The sequence below is a fragment of the Gekko japonicus genome, unplaced genomic scaffold (assembly GCF_001447785.1).
Source record: "Gekko japonicus isolate JY-2015 unplaced genomic scaffold, Gekko_japonicus_V1.1 scaffold3537, whole genome shotgun sequence".
Classification (NCBI taxonomy): domain Eukaryota; kingdom Metazoa; phylum Chordata; class Lepidosauria; order Squamata; family Gekkonidae; genus Gekko; species Gekko japonicus.
Window position 1 is genome coordinate 27257 of NW_015169282.1, and position 19347 is coordinate 46603.

Below are 19347 nucleotides of genomic sequence, written 5' to 3' on the forward strand. Positions count from 1 at the left end.
AGGGAAGGAAGGAAGGAGGGAGGGAGGGAAGGAAGAGAGAGAGAGAGAGAGAGAGAGAGAGAGAGAGAGAGAAAGAAAGAAAGAAAGAAAGAAAGAAAGAAAGAAAGAAAGAAAGAAAGAAAGAAAGAAAGAAAGAAAGAAAGAAAGAAAGAAAGAAAGAAAGAAAGAGAAAATTGCCCTCTTTGGAGAACCAAAGGCTGCAGGGAAACTGGTGGAGACCCAGAACTCTGTCTGCCTCTCCGACATTATGAGAACTGAACAGCACCCAGTGGTAAGTTCTGGATGGAGAAAAGGAAGTTCTTCTTCACCCAGCAAATAATTATCATGTGCTGGACAATTGTTTAGCTGGCCTTAAAGTGACAGACAAATTCAGAGAAGATATATCCATCAGTGGCTATTACCCAAGACGACTAAATAGAACATCCCTGTTCGAAGGCAGTGTACCTCTGAAAACCAGTTGCGGAGGGGGAGGCAAAAACCGAGAGAAGCTTTGGCCTCCGTACCCTGCTTGCAGGCCTTCTGCGGGCATGTAGTTGGTTATGGTATGAAAAGGGGCTAGGTGAACCAGTCCGCACTGTTAAATATTCTAAAAGCTGAAAGGGAGGAGATGGAGGCTTCGGATGTAGGCATGACAGTTACCACCATCAGCCACAAGATGGTGCTAAAGAGCTGCTGACATTTCCCGCAAGCCTAGGTTGAGGTTATAGAAACAGTACCAGCACACACACCCCACTCCCAAAAACACATTACTGGGGCAGCTTATACTGGTGCTGCTGGGAACAAAAGGGGGGGGGGCCCTACACAGTTGATTCATCCACTTGCAATAAGGCACACATTCAATTTGACAGGAAAAATGCAGTATTTGACTGAAATACTGGTAACGCTGATCATTCCAATCTCTCTCTCTCTCAGACACTTATTTTATTTACTTCATGCATCTACTTCATTTATGCCTGACCTTCCCCCCCCCCACCCCCATGGGGGTCCAAGAGGGCCCACATCATTCTCCTCTCCTTTGTCATATATCCTCACAATAATTTGGAATGGAAGACTGGAAGGTATTTCTCTGGTCTGGTGACCAACGTTGCCTCTAAGCTGAGTGAGTGTGAGCTAGCTCACAGTTTCTTGGCCTCCGGCTCACACCTTTTTGCCTCGGCTCAGGATAGGACGGGGCTCCGGAGCAAACTGATCTATGCCGTAGCCCAATCGCTCGCTCACAGCTTTAATGCCGGCAGCTCACAAAGTAGACTTTCTGCTCACAGGACTCCACAGCTTAGAGAGAGCGTTGCTAGTGACCGAGGAGACGTAGGACTGCACAAAACAATCACCCCACCTTAAAGAAAAGGATGCTGTTAGTTACCGCCATGCTTGAGAGGAGACGGGTGGAGCACAACAATGGGGTCTCGGTTAATTACTCTTAGCATCCCACACTTAAGAAGGGCACATTTACACATCAGTCTCCAATTTTGATATATTTATCTGCTTCACTATGCCCCCCCCCGCCCGGAATTAAACCCAAACAGATGGTGACCAGATAAACTAAGCTTGTTGTTCCTGTTTGGTGCTTGCATCTGTTAAAAATCTTCATTACGTTGTATGCTAATTTGCTGCTCACCCGGCTTCTACCCATATGTATAAACTGCTAACTTCCATTTCATTGTATCTGAGGAAGTGTGCCTGCACACAAAAGCTCATTCCTTGAATAAAACCTTGTTGGTCTTAAAGGTGCCAGCGGACTTGAATTTTGTTCCCCAACAACAACCCTGTGAGGTGGTTTAGGCCCAGAGAGTGTGACTGACTCAAAGTCACCCAACAGGCTTCCATGGCAGAGTGGGAATTCACACCCGGGTCTTCACACCTGGGAATTCACACCTTTCAATACCCATGGGGGAAACAGAGTAACCTTTGAGTGTGCCCTGAGAGTCCACCATTCTCCCTTGAGAGCTTTCATGAGTCACGGCTCACTTCTCCAGATACAACACAAAAGCTCCTCCGCTGCCACAAATTTTGTTAGTCTTTAGGGTTCTCCTGGACTCTCGCTCCTTTCTGCTGCTACAGACAGACGACTACGTCTAACCGTCAACTGGCTGGCTCCTGTGCGGATAATGAGACTTACAAAACGGGGCCAACCCCAGAAAAGGCAGGGCTCTCTGTTGACTCGGGAGACTCCCCCAGGCATGCAGCAAAGAATGGCTTTTGTTAAACCCCCTAAAAAACTAGACGCCGAGGCGCACGGAACGCTGTGACCTTCCCACCAAAGCGGTACCTACTTGCAATTTCTTGCTTTTGAACTGCTAGGTTGGCAGGAGCTGGAACTAAAGACGGGAGCTCACTCTGTCATGCGGCACACTCGGGTCTCGAACTGCTGAACGGCCGACCTTCCGGCCTGCAGTTCAGCATCTTAACCACTTGACTGCGCATGCTCCATTGGTGGGATGTCGAGTGGAGCAGAGAGACAATGAAGGGGGTGGGGGTGGAACGTGCCGTCAAGTCAAGAGATGTTCAGGGGTGGTTTGCCATGGCCTGCCTCTGCATTACGACCCTGGTATTGCTTGGAGACCTCCCATCCAAAGACCAGCCATGGCCGACCCTGCTTAGCCTCCGAGAGCTGACGAGATTGGGCTAGCCTGGGCCATCCAGGTCAGGGCAATGACGGATTAAAAAGGTAAAGGTAAAGGTCTCCCTTACAAAACGGGGCCAACCCCAGAAAAGGCAGGGCTCTCTGTTGACTCGGGAGACTCCCCCAGGCATGCAGCAAAGAATGGCTTTTGTTAACCCCCTACAAAACTAGACGCCGAGGCGCACGGAACGCTGTTCCCTTCCCACCGAAGCGGTACCTATTTATCTACTTGCAATTTCTTGCTTTCAAACTGCTGGGTTGGCAGGAGCTGGAACCAGAGACGGGAGCTCACTCCGTCATGCGGCGCACTCGGGTCTCGAACTGCTGAACTACCGACCTTCCCCAGCCTGCAGTTCAGCGTCTTAACCACTTGAGCCACCGCAGCCCCAGTGAAAGGTTAGGGGTGGCATAATTAACTTGCTCATCCCACCCCCCAAGGTCACAGAATCCCAAAGGCAGGAAGCTATCCAAATTTTAAAGAGAATTCTCCGCTCTCACCAGAGACACCTCTCCCAACGTTTCTGAGAAAGAGGGCAAGACAAAACAAAACTGGTTTAGGTTTGCAGTGTCTGTACTCGGAAGATTTAGGGAAGCGTCTCAGCTGTGCCCAAAGGCATATGCTCCGCTATTGGGGTGCTCTTATGGCTAGGCAATGCTGATTTTATTATGGAGCCTGCCTTCCCACGGAGGCGCTTTTCAAGATGGATTAGTGTCGGAGATGCTTTCCATTTTAAAAAATTGTACGCTTGGGGCCCGCTGACTCCCACGGGTCTTTCCATTTTGTGAATGTGACAGAAGGACTTTTGAATACACACGCCCAAAGATAAAGTGTTATGAAACTAACCAGTGGATATATGACTATATATTTTCTTTAAAAAGGAACCTCGAAACACTTGTCCTGATTATATCCATAAACCACGCTGGACTTCTTTGACATAGCCTGGAGAACTTCTTTGATATATCATGGACTTTGGACCTCGTTGACTTTTTTTGGATTGAAACGGACTGCTTAGAGCAGGGCTATTTTGGGGCAGGAACGCACAGGAACGGAGTTCCGGCTGGCTCTTGAGTTGGCCACGCCCGGCAGGAACTCATTAGCATAATAGGCCACACCCAACAGCAGAAACTCATTAGGATTGGCTACATTAGGGGTGTGTGGCCTAACATGCAAAGGAGTTCCTGCTACAAAAAAAGGCCCTGGGTTTTGACAACAAACAAGGTAAAGAGAATAAGAAGCAAAAGGTGGGTGTGGTTGGATGACCACACTTCTGGTAACACGGGGGTGTGGCCTAAAATGCTAATGAGCTTGCTGTCATGGGTGTGGCCTAATATGCTAATGAGTTCCTGCTGGGCTTTTTCTACAAAAAAAAGCCCTGGCTTAGAGTATTGCTTGTCTGGGATTTTCCCCTATGGAACAGAGAAACCACCGCGAATGCAGAAGGTCCCTGTTTTGACACATGCGATGTAATGAGTCCGAGAGGTACCAGCGGCATTCAGACCATCTGATCCTTAGCTCAGTGATCCAATCATCCCCGATGGCTCCACTAAGCTACAAGGAATCGGCTATAACGTACTCCGAGCAGGTCCAGCGACATGAAGACATACCGAATCAGATCGCTGGTCCATCAAGGTTGGTATGGCCTACTCAGTGTGCCTTGGTGTTTGGTCATGCCGGCCACATGACCACGGAAATGTCTTCGGACAGCGCTGGCTCTTCGGCTTGGAAACGGAGATGAGCACCGCAACCCTAGAGTCGGACTCGACTGGCTTTCGAGCAAGGGAGACCTTCACCTTTTAGCAGTAGAAAAGAGTAAGAGGTCCAGTTGCACCTTAAAGACTAACAAAATTTGTGGTAGTGTAGGAGCTTTTGTGTTGTATCTGAAGAAGGGAGCGGTGACTCATGAAAGCGCCTACCTTGCTGCAAATTTTGTTAGTCTTTAAGGTGCTACACTGGACCCTTGCTCTTTTCTACTCCATATATATTAGCAGTGATTCAGCAACGTCCACACTAACAGTGCAATCCTAAAAAGAAGAAGAGATTGGATTGCTACCCTGCCCTTCACTACCCGAAGCAGTCTCAGAGCAGCTTACTATCTCCTTGCCCTTCCCCTCCCCACAACAGACACCCTGAGACTCGCAATGTTCCCTCTAAGCTGTGGAGTCTTGTGAGCAAAAATTCTACTTTGTGAGCTACTGGCACTAAAATTGTGAGCAAGCTGCTGCATAACTTAGTTGGCTCTGGAGCCCCATCCCTTCCTGAGCTAAGACAAAAATGTGTGAGCTGGAGGCTAAAAAACTGAGCTAGCTCACACTAACTCAGCTTAGAGGGAACACCGCCGGTGAGGGAGGCGGGGCTGAGAGAGCTCTTTTGAGGACTGCTCCTGAGAGAACATGTCTGAAAGAACCCGTGACTGACCCAAGGTCACACCAGCAGTGCATGTGGAGGAGTGGGGAAATCAAACCTGGCAATGCTTCCTCTAAGCTGTGGAGTCTTGTGAGTAGAAATTTTACTTTGTGAGGTCCTGGCATTAAAGTTGTGAGCGAGCGATTTGGCCGCTGCATAAATTAGTTTGCTCTGGAACCCTCCTTCCGGAGCTAAGACAAAAAAGGTGTGAGCCGGAGGCTAAAGAACTGTGAGCTAGCTCACACTCACTCAGCTTAGAGGGAACACTGCCTGGGAGGTGGGCGGGGCTGAGCGAGCTCTCTCGAGAACTGCCCTTGCCAGGACAGCTCTGAGAGAACTTGTGAATGACCCAAGGTCACACCTGCAGCTGCATGTAGTGGAGTGTGGAATCAAACCCGGTTCTCCCAGATTAGAGTCTGCGTTTCTGATTCTGAGTAGACCCCACTTGGGACTGCCTCTTCATCTCCCATTCCCTCGCAGGCCCTGGGGGGGGGGGAATGTGACGAAAAACACGCTAGAAACAGAAAACCTCGTCATTTCCAATGCAGCCTTCTGTGTGGAAAAAAGCTGCCTTCAATCTTCCATGGCAGTCTGATGCGTCTGGACACTTGTTGAAGGGTTCCGTTCCCCGTAGCCCTGGGCTACGTTTCCTGAGCTGTGCTCACAAGCCTTTAGCGTCTCAACGGAATTAATCACACCGCCCTCTGCCAGCTTGGCATCGCACCTCCCGTCCTCCCCCCGGCCCCCTTTTTGGCAACGCAACGTGATCCAGCCTGACGGCCTGCCCAGAAACGGCGCGGAGATTTATAGGCAAGAGCTTTTAAACTTCACATCCGTTCAGGATGACAAAACAAGCGCCGATTCTCCCAGGGTGTTCCCTTGAAAGACCTCGGTGGAGTTTCACCGAGGCTGGATACTCAGCCGGTGGGTTTAGAGTGCCCACTCTGGATGGGGGAGATGCAGGGTCAAGTCTCCACTCGGCCATGAGGCTTGCTTGGCGACTTTGGGCCAGCCTAGCCTACCTCACAGGGTTGTTGTGCAGATATATTAGTAGGGGACCATCATGAGCGCCTGCGCTCCTTAGAAGAAGAGCAAGATTGAAAAATGGAAGAGACGGGTCAGTAACGGTCTCTAGGCTGCCTGGTATTTCGGATCGGCGCAGCGGTTTACACGAGAATCATGTTGGATCTGAAAATTAGGGCAACTGGCATCAGGCCCCCCATTTAAAAAAGGTGGCGCGTGAATGGCATGCATGCATCCTTAAGTGCCCGCATACATGTGCGAGGCAGCCCTGCTCTAGTGAAGACATCCCCCCCCCCCCCCCCCCGGTGAGGGTACACATGAGAACTTAAGGGACCTGGTCTCTGATTCAGATTTTACACATCTGCTGCCGTAACAACTGTGTGTCTCCACTGAACAAATGGATAATATCCGTTTACCAGCAGAAAAATACGACTGCTGTATGAGGTGCAGAGGCATGGATGGTAAACGGGCCTCCATCTCACTCATGCACTGGGATGACTTCCCCCTGTTTTTCCCTGCCCACTTGGGGTTAATGCCAGAGTCCTAAGGTAAAGGTAAAGAGTAAAGGTTTCCCTTGCTCGAAAGCTGGTCAAATCCGACTCTAGGGGGCAGTGCTAGTCTCCGTTTCCAAGCCGAAGAGCCAGCGCTGTCCGAAGACTTCTCTGTGGTCATGTGGCCGGCATGACTAGACGCCGAGGTGCACGGAATGCTGCTACCTTCCCACCAAAGCGGTACCTATTTATCTACTTGCAATCTCTTGCTTTTGAACTGCTGGGTTGGCAGGAGCTGGGGACGGAGATGGGAGCTCACTCCGTCACGCAGCACTTGGGTCTCGAACTGCTGAACTACCGACCTTCCGGTCCGCAGCTCAGCGTCTTAACCTCTGTGCCACCGTGGCCCTGCCAGAGTCCTAGCGTCAGCAAAAAGAGGGCAGATCAAGCTACAAAGGTGGCATCTCTAACAGCCCCGAGAGGGACTTTAGAAAGTGGGTGGGACCAGGCGGGGCGTTTGATTGGCTGTGTGGGTTTCTAAAAAGTTGCTTCGGCGGCAGCTGCCACCACAGTACAAGGAGCTTTACGTATGGAAGAAAATATTTTTAAACCATATTGTCATGATCTGGGCTGTGCCACCAGAGGCCTACTAGGCCCAGGGAGCCTGGCTAGCAGTAGGTGAGGCTGGGCCTACAACTCCCAGAAGCCCCTGAGAGGTTTTGGAGCCAAAATGGACCAATAGGAAAAGAGGAGGGCTTGGAATAAAAGATCTGGAGCAGCAGGAAAAGCTGTTCTTCTTCCCAGAGGGCAGAGCCAGAAGGAAGGCTGCTGCAGGGGAGAGACCCTCATCCTGAGGGAAGGGTGAGTAGTCTAGTGTCACTTGGGATAGTGAGCTAGGGACAGTATATATTTAGATGCGTTTGATTTCTTTTCTTTTCACCCACTTACTGTTATTATTCTGCACCTTGTTTGTTTGACCTCCTATAAAATAAACCTCTTCCTTGTACTCTGCCTGGTCCTCACGCCTGTTATTCGGCCAAACAAGGGAGGTCTGAAGGTCTTGGGAGGGTGCTCTGGGCCTTCTCGAGGGAACCTAAATCCAGACTGGTGGCAGCGCCAGGTGACACCCCCACCTGAGCCGTGACACACATACATATTTATTTATTTATTAGATTTCTATCCCACCCTTTCCTGAAGGTGCATTTTAAAAGGCAGCCTGTTAAGCAAAGCGTCTGCCTGAAATTTTAAAGACTCACCCATTAGAACAAATTTCGAGTCCAGCGGCTAATTATATTTATTGCCTTTATTATGTTTTCCCTTGGAATTAAACCCAAACAAGTGGTGACCGTATAAACTAAGCTTGTTATTCTAGTTTAGTCCCTGCATCTATGCTAAGCCGCTGCTCACCTTATTTATTTATTTATTTATTTAAATTTATAACCCGCCCTCCCCGCGAACGGGCTCAGGGCGGCGTACAGATGGGGCCAATGCCCAATACATAAAACATTAAAACTGCATTTTAAAAACATTCAGTGCAACATAAGTGCTCTCCACAACTACTAACAAGGGAACCGATACCGTCACCAGGATGGTATCCTTAGTGGCCACAGCTCCACGCAGTACCACCATTTTTGCACTCACGGCGAGTTGGTAATAAGGGCTAGGACAGATAGTAATAATCGCAGACAGATGGTAACAGTCGTGGCGGCTCCTACTCAAATGCCTGGCGGAAGAGCTCCATCTTGCAGGCCCTGCGGAACTGTGCAAGGTACCGCAGGGCCCGGATCTCCTCTGGGAGCTCATTCTACTTATATGTATGGACTGGTAACTTCCATTGCATTGTATCTGAACGAGTGTTTATACCCAGAATTAAACTTTGTTGGTCTTAGAGGTCCCGCTGGACCCGAAATTCGTTCTGCCGCTTTGGACCAACACGGCTACCCACCTGAGTCGCTATCAGAGTTATGCATGACCTCAGTCCCTGACACTGTGTGGTTGGCTCCACTCTTGTGGCAGACACTTGTGGCTGGCTCCCACACCAGCCTAAGCCAGGATTTCAAAGGCGCCCGGAGGCTCAAAGAGGTTGAGGACCCCTGTTATGAAGCAATCTGACCGGCCGAGAACACCACAAGCCAGTCCTCATTTCAGGTCTCCCGGAAAGCGATGAGGAAGGTCCCAGGTTCAATCTCTGGCATCTCCAGTTAAAAGGACCAGGTAGCAGGGGGTGTGGAAGACCTCTGTCCTGGGACCCTGCTGAGCTGCTCATAGTCGGAGGAGACAATCACAGAATCCGAGAATCACAGAGTCGGAAGGGGCCATCCAAGGGCCATCTAGTCCAGCCACCCTGGCTCGATGCAGGATCAGCCTAGAGCATCCCTGACAAGGGTTTCTCCAGCCGCTGCTCAAAGACCGCCAGGGAGGGGGAGCTCACCACCTCCCCAGGCAGCCCATTCCACTGTGGCACAACTCTGGCTGTAAAAAAAAACCCTGCCTCAATAAACCAGTGGTCTGACTCAGTAGGAACCTCCTGTGCTCATGAGGAATGTTATGGGAAGGGCTGTGGCTCAGTGGCAGAGCATCTGCTTGGCATGCAGAAGGTCCCAGATTAAAAAAACAAAACCCCACATCAAGGTATCTCCTATTAAAAGGCTCAGGTAGGAGAGCTGCTGCCAGTCAGAGTAGACAATACCAGGGGTCATTTCCTGCAGGAGCGCACAGGAGCGGAGCTCTGGCAGTAAAGAGCCCAGGGGGGCGGGCACATGCAACAAGCCCCGCCCCCTGCTCCCAGCAGCCCTCAGTCAGAGCAAGAAGCAGCCAGGTAAGTTGCAGAGCCCCCCCCCCAGCCCCCTGGTCCAAAACAGTCCAGTGGCACCTTTAAGACCAAGTTTTATTCAGGCACAAGCTCTCCCTCCTCTGTGCGGGCAGATCTGCACGTCCCCGTCCCCCCATAGCTAGCTATCCAAAACAGTCCAGTGGCACCTTTAAGACCAAGTTTTATTCAGGCACAAGCTCTCCCTCCTCTGTGCGGGCAGATCTGCACGTCCCCGTCCCCCCATAGCTAGCTATCCAAAACAGTCCAGTGGCACCTTTAAGACCAAGTCTTATTCAGATACAAGCTCTCCCTCCTCTGCGAGGACAGATCTGCACGTTCCCCCCCCCCAATAGCTAGTTATCCAAAACAGTCCAGTGCCACCTTTAAGACCAAGTTTTATTCAGGTACAAGCTCTCCCTCCTCTGCGAGGACAGAACTGCACGTTCCCCCACCCCCAATAGCTAGCTATCCAAAACAGTCCAGTGGCACCTTTAAGACCTAGTCTTATTCAGGTACAAGCTCTCTCTCCTCTGCTCTGCACGTTCCCCCCCCCCATTAGCTAGCAATCCAAAACAGTCCAGTGGAGCCTGAGCGGTGGGTGTTGCCTTCCGACACGCTTCCGGTGACGTCAGGGGGTGTGGCCTATGCAAATGAGTTATGCTAATGAGTTATGCTGAGCTCCTGCACCTCTTTTTCTACGAAAGGACCCTTGGACAATACTCCCCTGGACAGACCAAGGGTCTGACTCCGTCGGAGGCAGCCGCATGTGTTCACGTGAGACACTGCCCCCTTTCCCATACGACCTACCTGCTCAGACAGACGCGGGAGACCAGTGAGAGCAGGAAGGTGAGCAGCACGCAGGCGGGCCCGGAGGCCTGCTTCAGCAGCTCCACGATGATGCTGGCTTCCACCCCTTCCGACTGCCAGTGGGTGAGCTTGACGGGCCCCTCGTCGTACCTGTCCTGCGTGAAGAGCAGCCGGCTCTGGGAGACCGTGTCAAACAGGGCGGCGAGTTGAGAGGCCTTCTCCGCCTTCCAGTCCGGAGAGGCGGCACCGGCGGCCACCCCCGCCTCCCGGACGCAGGGCGGGTGCAGCTGCGAGAGCATCACTTTGCGCTGGTCGTAATAGACCAGGATGGTCTCGTCTCCCTCGTCGCCGCCGGGACGTCTCCGCGCGGCGCTGCAGCTCCAGAACTTGCTGCCGTGCTCCTTGCCGAGCTGGACCCAGGGGTCGTGGGAGAAGATGGTGCCCAGGTCTTCGAGGAACCGGTCCAGGCTCTTCTCCCCCCTTGCCGGTGTGCTGTGGGTCCAGGAGCCCAACACCGAGACCGCGACCTGGGTCGCGCGCCGCACCTCGGCCAGGTACTGCTTCACCTGGCCCGGGACAAAGGGGAAGTGGACCACGGCCAAGACCACGGCAGAGTTCTGCTCCGGGATCCATCGCCCCACCAGGAGGCCACTCTCGGCCGAGGAGCAGCAGGTGGGGAAGAAGACTTTGGGCCCCAGGGCGGGGGGTGGGGGACGCCGGGGGGGGGGTTGCCAACACCTAAGTCTACCCAGCTGCTTCTGTGTTTAAGACTCCATGTCGTTATTCTCGTCAGAGAGCAGAGTAACGATAGCTGGACAGCTCAGAACTAGGACTGCGAACCTCCAGATGGGGACCGGTGTTCTCCTGGAATCACGACTGAACCCCAGACGACAGAGATGAGTTCTCCTGGAGAAAAAGAAGAAGAAGGAGAGTTGGTTTTTGTACCCCGCCCTTCACTACCCGAAGGAGTCTCCGAGCAGCTTACAATCCCCTTCCCTTCCTCTCCCCACAACAGACACCCTGGGAGGGAGGCGGGGCAGAGAGAACGCTTTCCAGAACGGCTCTTTAGAGAACTCTGAGAGAACTTGTGACTGACCCAAGGTCACCCAGCTGGCTGCATGCGGAGAGTGGGGAATCAAACCCGGTTCTCCCAGATTAGAATCCGCACACTTAACCACTACACCAAACTGGCTCTCCACTACACCAAACTGGCTCTCCACCAAATGAGGAGGGAGCCCTCACTGGAGAAGCCCCTGATGCTAGGAAGGACTGAAGGTCAAAGAAGGATGAGATGGTTAGACAGTGTCATCGATGCAACGAAGTTGAGCAAACTCCAGAGGACAGGAGGGCCTGGGGTCCATGGGGTCGCGAAGAGTCAGACTCGACTGTGTGACTGAACAACAAAAAATCCTGTCTGTTGCAGTCAGGTGGCAAATGGGATTCTGACGCCGAAATGGGTTTTTGCAGAAGCCTGCTTTATAGTCCACCGCTCTTAACCACTGCACCGCACTGGCTCTCAGCATCAAAGGGCGGGGTCTATGGCATTGAACCCCACTGAGGTCCCCCCCCAAAACACCTGCTCTGCTCAGGATCCAGCTCTCAGCCAATAATTTCCAAGCCTGAATTTGGCAGCCCTGTTCAAAACTCAAGAAGGGATCCCGAAATGCAAACTGAAATAACAATCTTAGCACTACTGCAGCAGTTTCAGCATCCCGCACTGCAGTCCTAGCCAGGGTGAACCCTCTTCTCTAAGCCTGTTGACTGGCTGACGTAGAGAGGTACAAGTCCGCTTAGGATCACCCTGCAAAGCAGTTCAGGTACGCTGCCTTACAACAACTTTGTCAATTAGACCAGCACTATTGTCCCCACATCGGTGGGGGGTTGGGGGAGACTGAGAAAACTGCTCCCCTGAGACAGTTCAGCTAAAAAGAGAGGAAACGCAAGAGCTCCCGCAAGAGATTCCACTATCTATATATCGCTCCAGTCCATTTGTATCCCCCCCACCCTCCCCGGTTCCTCCAAGGAGCTCAGAGCACAACCTACACGGTTGCCTCTTCCAATGTTCCCTCTAAGCCATGGAGTCCTGTGAGCGAAAATTCTACTTTGTGAGCTACCGTCATTAAAGTTGTGAGCGAGCGATTTGGCTGCTGTATGAATTGGTTTGCTCTGGAGCCCCATCCTTCCTGAGCGAAGACCAAAATGTGTGAGCCGGAGGCTAAAAAACTGTGAGCTAGCTCACGCTGACTCAGCTTAGAGGGAACACTCTCTTCCTCTTTTCATCCTCATGATAACCATGTGTGTGACTGGCTCAAGGTCACTCTGCAAGCTTTCAGGGCAGCACGTGGATCTGAACTCGGGTCTTCCGGATCCGATCCGACCGTCTCTCCTAATACAAAACTACGTCGTGACATTTCGTTTGTTCGTCTACTTCATTTATATCCCGCCTTCCCCCCCCCATGGGGACCCCAAAGAGGATTCCATCTTCCTCTTCTCCTCCGCTTATCCTCGCAACGACCCTGCAAAGCCGGCTAGCCTGAGGCGCGTGCGATTTGCCCACCAAACTTCCAGTGAGGATTCGAACCTGCTTCTCCCAGATCCTAGCCCGACACTCTAACCGCCAGACCGCAATGGCTCTCTCGATATATATAGTTTGCAACACGCTGCAGAATTCCCTGAAATAACACATTGCGTAATTTACCTAGTGGGAAAGACTTAATCCTCAAACTGCTGACTTTCATGTGGCCTTTTCTCTGGAGACTCAGAGATGTGTATTTTTTCACGTGGAAGGTGATCCAGGGAGCCTCTGCTTCAAGCCATGGCCCTAGGAGCACAGACTCACAGAATCACAGAGCAGGGAGGGGCCCTAGAGGCCATCTAGTCCAACCCGCGGCTCAATGCGGGATTGGCCTAGAGAGCATCCCTGACAAGTGTCTGTCCAGCTGCTGCTTGAAGACTGTCCAGGGAGGGGGAGCTCACCACCTCCCTAGCTAGCTGATTCCACCGTTGCACAACTCTGACTGTCCAAAAGTTTTCCCTAAGATCCAGTTGGGACCTTCACGCCCCGAATTGAAACCCACTATTGCGAGTCCTCTCCTCCGCTACCAACAGGAACAGCTCCCTGCCCTCCTCCTCTAAGGGACACAGCCCTTCAGAGACTTTGAGAGAGCCATCCTGTCCCCCCTCAGCCTCCTCTTCTCCAGACTGAACATTCCCAAGAAGTCCCTCAGCCTTTCCTCATAAGGCCTGGTCTAATGCTTGCTGGTTTCATGCCCCGAGTCAGGACCACCCAAATCCCCGCCAGGCATTTATCGCTAGGGTCAACATCTCCTTTTCTTGCAGGGCTCGTCTGCAAGAGGAAACCGAGCAGGAGCCGCCTTTCCCTGCCACTTACCAACCTCTGTGTCCTTATTACCAACCCGTGTGTCCTTCAAGTCCTTATTTTCTGTGTGTCAGAAAGCCACCCAAGGCCTAGCCGATCTGGCTAAGTAGCACTCTCAACACCAGCTGCACAGTTCGCGGGTGGTACTTTCCCCGCCAGTAAACGGCTCAAGAGTCAGCAAGGAGGCAAACTGGACCTCTCTGGCCTGTGACTCCTTAGACAGGAAGGTAAACATAAGAACATAAGAGAAGCCAATGTTGGATCAGGCCAAAGGCCCCTCCAGTCCAACACCCTGTAAGAACATAAGAACATAAGAGACGCCAATGTTGGACCAGGGCAAAGGTCCATCCAGTCCAACACTCTGTGTCACACAGTGGCCAGAAATACCAGGGGCCATCAGGAGGTCCAGCAGTAGGGCCAAGACACTAGAAACCCCTCCCACTGTCCCTCCCCCCAGCACCAAGAAGAAGAAGAGATCGGATTTATATTGGATTTATATTCTTCTTCCTTATTCCTAGTAAGAACATAAGAGAGGCCTACGTTGGGTCAGGCCAGTGGCCCATCCAGTCCAACACTCTGTCACACAGTGGCCAAGAATGCCAGGTGCCATCGGGAGGTCCAGCAGTGGGGCCAGGACACTAGAAGCCCTCCCACTGTTGCCCCCCCCAAGCACCTAGAAGACAGGGCATCCCTTGCCCCAGAGTCCCTATCTATACCTTGTAGCTAATAGCCACCGATGGACCTCTGCTCCATATGTATAAGAACATAAGAGAAGCCAATGTTGGATCAGGCCAAAGGCCCATCCAGTCCAGCACTCTGTGTCACACAGTGGCCAAAAGTACCAGGTGCCATCAGGAAGTCCACCAGTGGGGCCAGGACATTAGAAGCCCTCCCACTGTTGACCCCCCCTCCCAAGCACCAAGAAGACAGAGCATCCCTTGCCCCAGAGTCCCTATCTGTACCTTGTGGCTAAGAGCCACTGATGGACCTCTGCTCCATACGCTTATCTAATTCCAAGGTGCCAAGGAAGGACAAAGGCATTACACGCCTCATTTTCACATTAACCTTGGTGAGCAACTCTGAATATTTCAGGCGACACCCAGCCCTCAGTTGCTATAAACAGAGATGAAATGTGGTGCCCAGAACTAACTGACGTTGTCTCTTTAAATAACTCATAAGTATCATCCCCGTAAGGACGGGGCTAGCCTCGGGGTACCCACAGCACTGTCCTTCAGCGCCGCACCAGGGATGTGATGTGAAAACTCCAACCGCCCCCCAGGCCGTACCCTCTGCGATGGACTCGGCTGATTGGAGAAGAACTCCCTGTCTGTGTAGGATGTGCTGTTGATCGTGAAGGACCTAGCTGGACTTAAATTTTTAAAAAGGATGACCGATTCTTTCCGGCAAGACGTTCTAAACCAAATAAAACGAATCACAGGTTACGAAGTACCATTCGACCCAACTCTAATCTCTTTGGGCATCTGGAAAGCAAAAAAATATACCAACGTTCAGTCGCGAATGGATCACTCGCCTCATAAAAAAGGTAAAGGTTCCCTTGCTCGAAAGCCAGTCGAATCCGACTCTAGGGTCGCGGTGCTCATCTCTGTTTCCAAGCCGAAGAGCCAGCGCTGTCTGAAGACTTCTCCATGGTCATGTGGCCGGCATGACTAAACACTAAGGCGCACGGAACGCTGTGACCTTCCCACCGAAGCGGTACCTATTTATCTACTTGCAATTTCTTGCTTTCGAACTGCTAGGTTGGCAGGAGCTGGAACGAGAGACGGGAGCTCACTCCGTCATGCGGCACACTTGGGTCTCGAACTGCTGAACGACTGACCTTCCACAGCCTGCAGTTCAGCGTCTTAACCACGTGAGCCACCGCAGCTCCCACTAGCCTCATAGTGGCTGCTAAAATAGTGGTTGCTAAAACATCGATAGCCTCTAAATGGAAACCAGGCAAGGCTCCAACACGTACCAACTGCCTAAACAAAGTTTGGGATCACCTTATATTAGAAAAAATCACTGACCATTTCCTTCAATCAGGCATCAGTCCTAAATCATCCAATTTTACGGAGAAATGAACCCCGTTCATGGAATATATCTCAGCTTCAGATTCTCAACCCCAAAACTCTTTATACGTAAAATTACTAGACTACTAAACTTTACCTCTTTGCCCATACTGCAATGCCTAGTTGTGACATTGTTATGATATAATTAAATGGGACACACGCTATTACTTCTTTGCATTCGCTCATGTTTATATTTACCTAAACACAAGGGTTATAGGTACTAAACTGAGTTTATTGACAACAAAGTAAAAATACTAGTACTATATTGTTTTGCAAACTAGGTATGCTGTTTATGCTGTTCTGTAAGTTCAATACTACTGACTATTATTTACTTTTGAGAAAAAAATTAATAAAACTAATACAATAATTTTTTTTAAAGGATGACCGATCTGTTTAGCGGCCAGGCTTCTGAGGCTTTGCTCTGGAAAAGATGCCGCCAATTTGCGTCCTGGATGCGCCTCAACGCCCGGGCAGATCCGCTCCGCACAAAACACCAGCCTGTCAAATGCCGCAGGAGGCGATGTCTGTTCATGGATGGCTTCCCAGCCCCCCCGAGGCAGAAAAGGGACGTCTTTTTGGTAACACGTCCTACAAACTGGTAGCGAGAGTGGGAGGGCAGTTAGCGGGCATTGAAGGCTGACTCTCCTCCGGCCCTTTTCGTTGTACGACCGCTGAAGAACACTCAATAGAAGCAGATGCGTGCCCATGGAGACCGTTTATTTAGGGCAGGGATTCGGTCACACAGCCCGGTGGCGCGGCTGGGGCAGAGAGAGCTCTCGCAACGGGAAAGGAGACCTTTTACCGAGGGAAGGCTGCCCCAAATCATCACAATCTCCTGCAATCTCACAGGGGCATCAAAAATTATGGAAATTATACATCACGGCAAAGCTCACAGACAATCTGGATAAAATGTTGAGGCCCTCTAGGCCAGGGGTGTCGATCTCATTTCTTAGGAGGGCCGGATCGGACATAAATGAGACCTTGTTGGGCCGGGCCATGCGTGTCATAAAATGTAATGCCAAGTAGCAGAGACGTAAACTTTATAAAGGACACAAACACAATTCAACAGTGTCTGATAACTGACACCTCTTGCTCTGAATTATTGCATCAAAAGGTCTGTGCTGTTGCAATCTTGAGTAAGCTGCTCAGGTGTGTATCTGTAAGCGGCAAACCTACGATGACGCAGCAGTGGCAGAACTGGAAGAAGAAGCAGAAGACAGCCAGTTCCACTGCAGGCCTGATAGAAGCCCTCTGGGGGCCTGATCCGGCTCTCGGGCCGCATGTTTGACACCCATGCTCTAGACAGTCTTATTTTTCCTCTACATGGTTACCTATACTTGAATATTTGTTCTCTCAAGGGGAAATTCCTCAATTAGTGGTTGATCTTGGATTATAACGATCTTTTCGGTTTACATATTGATTGCACAGTTATGTTTTAGTTATATATCAGACAGAATGGTTACTGTTCGCCTACTCAGAGAAATTTTGAGGTTTATATTCTGCTTTACAAAGTGTACGTGTATTCTTCTATTTTAACATACTTCACCTGTATCGTTACTTGTTCTTTGTTAATTATTACTAAAATGTTAATTGCAAGGGGGGGGGAAGTGAAGGCTGCCCCCTCCCCGTGGACAGCATCCTGGGGCCTCTGAAACAGTAGCATCCCCCCCCCTTCTTTGGCTGGAAGAAGTGTAGGCCCTGTGTGCTCGGTGTAGGCCCTGTGTGCCAACTTGCTACTCAGGGGTCCTTTCGTAGAAAAAGAGGTGCAGGAGCTCATTAGCATAACTCATTAGCATAACTTATTTGCAAGATGGAGAGATCGCGCCCCTTCTTTTTCATGTGCGTGCAAGAGAAGGAAGTGAGAGAGCGGAAGCAGAGGAGATTGCCCCTAAGAGTCGCAGTCTACTTCAAAAGAAAGGATCAGATAGCAGGAAGGAAAGGATCCTCTATGTATCCTGACCTCTCTATCCGTTTAAATTCTTCGGTGCCATCTTCTCAAGTTTGAGACAGGAGACAGCGCAGAGGCCTCCACTTCTAGCAGGAGGCAAATTAATCTGGACTCCGGGACAAAGACTGTGTTAGTGTGAGCTAGCTCACAGCTTTTTAGCCTCCGGCTCACACATTTTTGTCTTAGCTCAGGAAGGTCAGCTCCAGAGCAAACTAATTTATGCAGCAGCCAAATCGCTCACTCACAGCTTTAATGCCAGCATCTCACAAAGTAGAATTTTTGCTCACAAGACTCCACAGCTGGAAGTGTGTCAGAAGGCAACACCCACCGCTCAGGCTCCACTGGACTGTTTTGGATTGCTAGCTATTGGGGGGGGGGAACGTGCATATCTGTCCTCGCAGAGGAGGGAGAACTTGTGCCTGAATAAAACTTGGCCTTAAAGATGCCACTGGACTGTTTTGGACCGGGGGGGCCAGGGGAGGGGGGGCTCTGCAACTTACCTGGTTGCTTCTTGCTCTGACTGAGGGCTGCTGGGAGCAGGGGGTGGGGCTTGTTACATGTGCCCGCCCTCTGGGCTCTTTACTGCTGGAGTTCCGCTCCTGTGCACTCCTGCTGGAAATGACTCCTGGCTGGAAGGAAAAACCAGAGAGTTCCAAACAGCTGAGTCCTAGGGAGGAACCATGTGTTCCTTTGGCAAAGGTGCAGGCCCAAAACTGTACAGTGGGGGTGTGTGGGGGATCTGTAAAAGAAAGCAGGCAGGCAAGACGCAGGAGAGAGGGGTATGGGTGAATTCTCTGTCCCCCCAAAAAACATCTGAATCTTGTAGGATTAATGTCAATTTTTGAGCCCAACGGGGGCAGATGGGAAGCAATTTCATGCCTGGGGAAGCATTAAGCCCCCCCTCTTGGCAAACGCCCTACGTTTATGTATTTTATTGACGTTATTTAGCACCCTGCCTTCCTCACGGGGGACTTGAGGCGGATGACGCAGAGTGAGCCAGTACGACCACAGAAACAGGACATTCAGTAGCCAGTGCACTTGGATTTGGGAAGTCTGGTACCACCAGGAAGAACCACATTTGAGCACCAGGGTGAGGTCGTGGTTACTGTGTCAGAACAGGATCTGGGAGACTCGGGTTCGAATCCTCGCTCTGCCCTGGCAGCTTGGTGGGCGGACCTTGGGCCAGTCACACAGCTCTCCGCCGAACCCACCTCACGGGTTCTGCCGTTGTGAGGATAAAATGGAGGAGGGGGGAAAGGCAGGATACAAATATCTAAAAACGTTGATTTGCTTACACCGCCTTGCCTGGCATGCGTGGGTCTGCCCTTAGAACGTCCAGTAATTACAAAAGGAATGCCGCCGAGCACGAAGCAAAAAGACAGGGTGAAACAAATCCAAATTGAGAGAATGACCAGGGATACAAGAGCGTGAACGAGGTCAGGTGAACCAGGGGTGCAGCACGCGCGAACACAGGAGGGGGCAGAGAAAATCCAGGCCTGCCCCTCAAATTAGCATCACAGGGCGTTTCTCAGGCTCCCCAAGGCTTGGTCCTCTGTTTGGTAGCAGACCAGATGGATATGCCCCTGAGAGTTTAATGTGGTGCAACGGAGACATGGGCAGCTCAGTCCACCGGCTTTTGTGGTGCTTCAAAAGAACTCCTTGCAAAACTTGTTTGACCAGAGAGAGCAATGGGACGAGAAAAGAGCACGTTTACCCCAAAGCAAACAAACACGCTTCCTCCAACTTCCCTAAACATTCATGCCTATTTCTGGCCTAAAAAGAAGGTCCTGTGCT

At 51.2% G+C, this 19347-nt stretch overlaps 1 protein-coding gene across 1 annotated transcript in view; it reads right to left on the reverse strand.

The window, feature by feature from the left end:
- Positions 1-19347, reverse strand: part of PIGQ (phosphatidylinositol glycan anchor biosynthesis class Q) — a gene marked incomplete at its 3' end in the record, with an annotated part of 53289 nt that overhangs the window by 25982 nt on the left and 7960 nt on the right. The window contains exons 2-3 of the mRNA XM_015416569.1: positions 14753-14949; positions 10158-10842 (exon numbers count right to left, since the gene is read on the reverse strand). Coding sequence (XP_015272055.1) covers positions 10158-10842; positions 14753-14949 — 882 coding nt within the window. The remainder of the gene's footprint in view (positions 1-10157; positions 10843-14752; positions 14950-19347) is intronic.